Below are 6417 nucleotides of genomic sequence, written 5' to 3' on the forward strand. Positions count from 1 at the left end.
GTGAATTTAAAAAAAAAAATTAATTTATAACTTTATAAGAAAATTTAAGAATTAAAATATTANGGAAAAAGGGCTGAAAGCGGCAATGCTATAATGACAAAAACAAATCGGTTACCAACGGCGGGTTCCACGAGTCTCGTGTTCCTCTGTTTCTGCCCTTCCTCCTCTTCTTCTTCATTCCGACTCTGAATTTCGATTCAATTTCTCTGAAACACACAGATAAACAGCTACGCGAGTGAATCGAGGAAGAAGAAGAAGATCCATTGGACAAAATTTGCTCAGATCTCCACCTTCACGCATTCCGATGTCTGGTTTTTCATTTCTTTCTATTATTCGAAGTAGTTTGCTTAATTGTTTATGTTTAAAATCACTGCAATTTGTGAATTTCGGTTATNGCGACCCTTAGCTTTTTCCGACTAGGGTTGCTCCCACACGAGTAGCGTTCGTGATCAGACTACTCAACTATGGATCGACCACCAACCAAAGTAGTTTATTACATCCAATATGTCCCTCTTATTCCGGACATGTTATGGTACCATGGGATGGGTAGGAGTGAGTCGAANTTTGTGAATTTCGGTTATTGATTTTGTTTTCAGAATTGGGATTTCTGTTTTTGATCCCTTGAAGTATTCATTCTATCTTTTTCTCTCTCTGTCTCTGATTCTGTGCTCCTCGCATGGATGGCTATTACGTATTCTCATCGATCTCAACGGTTAGTGGTTCTCTTCCTTCTTGAGCTGTGCGCAATTTCCTCTCAACGATTAGTGATTCTTTTAGCTATGCTGTTCGCACTTGGAGGTTTTCTGTAATGTGTGTAAATCTGAGCTCGGCAATTCTCGCTTGAGTTGATTTTTTTTTGTATGATCTGATTCTGTGATTTGTCTTCTCTCGTTTATGCTGTTCGATTCATTTGATTTATTCTCCACATTCTATTTTTCTTGTTTTGCGTGGTTTGTTCTGAAATTTGTTTTTCTTGTCCAGTAGATTATTTCTGGATCTGGAGTGGTTGATGTTGCTCATAATGATTCTACCTGTTTTTCGTTTCCATCGATTTGGAATCGGACGGACATGGCAGCCATGATTACGCGGGGTATGCTGGTGTTCTACGGTGGTATTGGCCTAGGGTTTTGCTCTGGGGTTTTTCTGTGGTTTCTGTTGCCATGGGCTGTGGAGGATCCAAGGTAGACGAGCTTCAATTGGTGAGTCTCTGCAGAGAGAGGAAGGAGTTAATCAAAGCTGCGTCTCGACATCGTTATGCTCTGGCTGCAGCTCATGTTACGTATTTTCAGTCTCTCAAAGACATTGGCGAAGCTATACACAAATTTGTCGACGAAGAGATTGTGATCTCTGGTGCCGAATCATCATCCTCTCATGGCTCTCCTGTTCTTACACTGCCATCCGATGAAGGGAAAGGGAAGAGGAAGAAACCGACATCTGGCGAGAATCACATAAGCTCGTCTTCATCGTCCCCGATTTTACATTCTCTTTCGATTTCACAGTCTCCTCATGAGGACGAGATTAACGGTCACTTGCATTTATCATCTGGATCGGAGTCAGAATCTGAACACAACTCTTCCGGTCATATTCAAATTGAGGATAGCCCTTTACATGATGAAGGTTATAGCCATCCTCCTTATGCTTATCCGCCAAGGGATTGGAGCTCTCCGATGAATAGCCATCCTCCTTTTGCTTATCCGCCAAGGGATTGGAGCTCTTCGACGAATACATACGCCTATTATATGCAGAGGTCAACCACTCCGGCAACGACTGTTATGTATAATGGGCCGGAAACACATACAGCTTCAGATGGGCAGTGGCCTGATCCTTCGCACAACTATCCACCATATCAGCAGTATGGAAACGGAGGGTTCTATGGGTTTCCAATGGGTTCACCACCGGATTACAGCTTGCATAATCAGCAGCCAAGGCGCACTGCTACTTCACCGCCTCCCCCTTCTCCGCCGAAGGTCTCTGCTTGGGATTTTATGAATGTTTTTGATGACTATGATAATGGTTACCAGGTTTATAATTCGGGAAATAAATATGGGTATGGTTCCATTCAGAGCAGTCCTGATTCCAACGAAGTGAGGGAGAGAGAAGGGATACCTGAGTTGGAAGATGAAACGGAGCCTGAAGCTCTGAAAGAAATTAAAGAGAGGAAGAAATTGAACGTAGAAGCAATAAAAAAGAATATGAATTCAGGGGAGGGAACTTCAAAGTTTGTACCTCAACAGAGTAGTGAGGACAGCTCAAAATCAGTGCCATTGCCAAATAGCGGTAGCTCAACGGTAAGTAAGGAAAAGGGAATAAATAACAGTCCTGATACAATTGTGTCGAAAAAATCGGAACAGGAGGAGTCAGTGGGGAAGAAGGAGGTGAGTTTCGAGATCGAGGAGACTTCGACATTAGATGTTGAATCTTCCAAGAAAAGTAATTTAACCGCATTCACTGCTTTTGGTACAAGGGACCTCCAGGAAGTTGTAAGTGAAATTAAGGTTGAGTTTGAAGCTGCTTCTAGCTATGGGAAAGAGGTTGCCATGTTGCTTGAAGTGGGGAGATTGCCTTATCGGTCTAAGATCGCTGTACTTAAAGGTTGGTACCCTTAAAACATCTCTCTCTTTCTCTCTGAAAGGGTTTGATTGATTTAACATATATGTTTTGGCCTTGTTTGATAATCAATTTTTAGTTTTTGAAAATTAACCATATAAACACTATTTTTACTATAACTTTATATGTTTTATCACTCACTTTTTACTGATGTATTCGAGAACCACGTGAAGTTTGGAAAACTAGAAAAAAAGAGAGTAGTTTTTAAGGACTTGTTTTTATTTTTATAACTTGACTAGGAATTAAAGTGTTTGTTCTCAAAATGTGGAAAGTATAATTAGATAATTTGGAGAATACATGCATAAATAAAAAAACAGAAAACTAGACTTGAAGTAGCTATCAAATGCAGCATTACTCTTTGGATCCTTTCTATTTCCTACTGCTTATATAATTCCCATATAGGTAACAAATTAGTTTGCAGTGTTACAAAAATTCCTGTTATTGTGCAGTTATTCTTTCTCGGATCCAGTACTTGGTGGCCCCTTCCTCAGCATCTTCTCGGCCGCCATTGATTTGGTTGGACCCTAAGACAGTGAAAATGGCTAAAGCATACTCTGGGTCTGGCAGTCCTGGCAACGAGCTTGACCTGAAATCTGGAAGCCTTTCATCTACGCTGGAGAAGCTTTATGCATGGGAGAAGAAACTGTATAAAGAAGTTAAGGTATTGATGAATATGAGCTATATGCTAATTATTGCTTCTTGATTATGTAGTTGATTTGATTCCAGAGGTGTTCCTTAATAAATGCATTCAAATATAAATTTGTAGAGAGTCTAGATAAGCTTGATAGATTGGCATCCTTTTTAATGTCAACACCGTCAGAATGCGTTTTAAGATAAGGAGAATTCATGTCTACACAACTAAATTCTACACTAATAAAAAAGAAAGGAATTGTTATTGAGTAAGAACACATGCTTTTGATTTTGATTCAATGAACCTGATTTGTGTACTCTACTTTTGCTGAAGAGAAGACAAGCTCATTCTCATTGCGACTTCCTTTTGGTTTTCTGTTACTAGACCAGTTGTTCTTGTGATCCTTAGCATTCGCGTCTTGTTTTGTTGGTGGAAAGTGTTGGCTTTAGCAAAAGGAGCTTTCTCGTGTTAAGTTCTAAATGAAATTGTATCCCATATGTTAGTTACATGCTAACATTAAAAATACTCATTAAGCCATTTCCCCTCCTGCTTGACTATTAATTTTATCTACGTGGTTCTAGCTTTGTAAGTATATGAATGACCTTTAACGATGACTGGAGGTTATGAAATCATCGGGTGAAGATAGCTACAATTTTTTTAGGTAGAATAAAAAAAAGACTTGAATGATGTTGTGCATTGACATGAAAAGGCTGTCCTATTCATAACAAATCTCTAATGTGATGTTCTAGGATGGATGAATGTAGCTTCATTGCTTTTAGTTAGGTGTTTGGGTATAAATAACTTTCCTGACTACTGTTTTGTGTTTTTTGCCAGGATGAAGAAAGGTTACGTGTTATTTATGAAAAACTGTGCAAGAAGTTGAAAAGGTTAGACGACCAAGGAGCTGATTCCACTAAAATTGATGCTGTGCATGCCTCTATTAGAAGATTATCAACCAAGATCGACGTCTGTATCAAAGCCGCTGATGCTATATCGAGCAGTATACATAAGTTACGGGATGAAGAACTGCAGCCTCAATTAACTGAGCTGATTCATGGGTATTCAAACACTTCCATTCTTGATTATTCAATTCTTTATAATCTATAGTTGCAATGATTTGTGAAATAGATTTCATATCCTTAGTTTGAATGTTTATTGAGGGAACTTGCTAAATCACCGATCAATATTAATATTAATTTGAAGAGGAAATGACATTACAGATGGGATGTTCTGTTTTAATACCATACTAAAGTACTCATTAGCCAAATAAAACTAAGTTTAAGCTGATGGTTACTGTAAAATTAATTCTATCAATACTTCAACAAAACTGTATAAGATTTTCTCTTTGGCTTAAGATGAAATAGAGAGATGCAATGTAAGATCCCACATCGGTTGGAGAGGAGAGTGAATCACCCTTTATAAGGATGTGGAAACGTCTCCCTAGCAGATGTGTTTTAAAAACCTTGAGGGTAAGTCTGAAAGGGAAAGCCCAAATAGGACAATATCTACTACCGGTGGGCTTGGGCCGTTACATGCAATTTGCATAAGTTATTTTAACATGGGCTTTCACATGATACCTTTTGAATTCTTGGATTATATCACTATAAACAGCATATAAAGATAACCTGCCTATTAACTTTGGCAGTTTCCATGGCATCTTTGTTTGCAAGTGGCTAGACATGAACATGTAATGAATTTTGCTCTTTTTTACATGCAGGTGGATAAAAATGTGGAGATCCATTCTCAAATGCCACCAGAAACAGTTTCAAGCACTCATGGAGAGTAAGTTTCGGTCATTAAAAGCTAGAACGGGCTCGAGAAGAGATGAGAGTTTGAAAGCTACTGTGGATCTTGAAATGGAACTTGTCAATTGGTGCACCAGATTTAACAATTGGATCCACACCCAAAAAGCTTATGTTGAATCATTAAATGGATGGCTCTTACGATGCCTTAACAAGGAGCCTGAAGAAACCGCCGATGGAGTCGCTCCTTTTTCGCCAGGTCGAATGGGAGCTCCACCGGTTTTCATTATTTGCAATGATTGGCACCAAGCTATGCTTGAAATCTCAGAAGATAAAGTGGTTGGTGCCATTCATGGTTTTGCTTTGAACTTGCATGAGTTATGGGAAAGACAAGATGAGGAACAACGTCAGAGAATCAAAGCCAACTTCCTTTACAAGGATTTTGAAGAACATCTTAGATCCTTAAAAATCGAGAGGGCAACGATAAAACCCGACCAGGACGAGGCATCGGGAGGAACTGTACTTTCAAAAGCTCCTACTGAAAGTGGAGTTTCGCCACCAGAGGATGTGAAAGTTAATTTGGATTCATTGAGGAGGAAGCTATATGATGAGAGAGCAAAACACAAGGATGCCATTAAGCTGGTTCACAATGCTGCTTCAAATAGCATACAGGCAGGCTTGGTTCCAATCTTTGAGGCTTTGGAAAAATTCAGTTCTGAGGTCACAAAAGCTCATGAGCAAGTCAGGCTTTAAACCTTTTACAGGCTAATACCTGAAGTACGATTTGGCCCGCTACATCACGTTGTCGCATTTCATTCGGCCGGACAGGATTGTACCACAGCAGGTTGCGTGCACTCGGGGGACTCGCTACGACATACCGGCGCTCGTAAATCCTGGTAGATTCATGTAAGAATCCCCTCTCTTTCATGTACATATATATATATAAGCCATTGAGATGACCTGGTGTATGTAAACTATTAGTCTAGCTAGCAGATAGAAGCCATGGAAATGGATTAGACACACTGAGATAAAAAAGAATGAATAAGATAGCTAGAAGTGAGATTTTTGGAACAGAAAATTGGATGAGGAGAGGGGTCTTCTTAATCCTAAGGAGAACACAGATTTTAGTGGTTTGGTCAGTGTTACGGTCCTGCTTGTCCAGATCGTGTCCATAATTGTGTTGCAAGTTCAGAAGGAGTGTAATTGTGGCGCTTTTCACCTTCATTTGAGGAACATAGATGTTAGAAGTTTGCTTAGTGTTACGGTCATACTTGTCCAAAGCATGTTCATAATTGTATTGCAAGTTTAGAACGAGTGCAATCTTGACACTTAGCACCTTCATTTGAGGAACATAGATTTTAGAGGTTTGCTTAGTGTTGCAGTCATACTTGTCCACAACGTGTTCATAATTGTACTGCAAGTTCAGAACGAGTGCAA

The 6417-nt window shown here is 39.4% G+C and overlaps 1 protein-coding gene across 2 annotated transcripts; it reads left to right on the plus strand.

Moving 5' to 3' along the window:
• The first annotated feature begins 110 nt into the window (after positions 1 to 110).
• On the plus strand, positions 111 to 6417 carry LOC111797128 (nitrate regulatory gene2 protein). 2 transcript variants are annotated; one of them, XM_023680032.1, is made up of 6 exons: positions 111 to 306; positions 597 to 712; positions 982 to 2592; positions 3057 to 3268; positions 4073 to 4296; positions 4956 to 6417. In XM_023680032.1, exons 3-6 carry the CDS (start codon positions 1161 to 1163, stop codon positions 5731 to 5733), a joined length of 2646 nt encoding a protein of 881 aa, XP_023535800.1. In that variant the 5' UTR covers positions 111 to 306; positions 597 to 712; positions 982 to 1160; the 3' UTR covers positions 5734 to 6417. The 2 variants fall into 2 exon arrangements, with proteins under 2 accessions (XP_023535800.1, XP_023535799.1); XM_023680031.1 differs by having other exon boundaries at positions 985 to 2592.

Source organism: Cucurbita pepo, chromosome LG06 (assembly GCF_002806865.2).
Source record: "Cucurbita pepo subsp. pepo cultivar mu-cu-16 chromosome LG06, ASM280686v2, whole genome shotgun sequence".
In the NCBI taxonomy this organism is placed as follows: domain Eukaryota; kingdom Viridiplantae; phylum Streptophyta; class Magnoliopsida; order Cucurbitales; family Cucurbitaceae; genus Cucurbita; species Cucurbita pepo.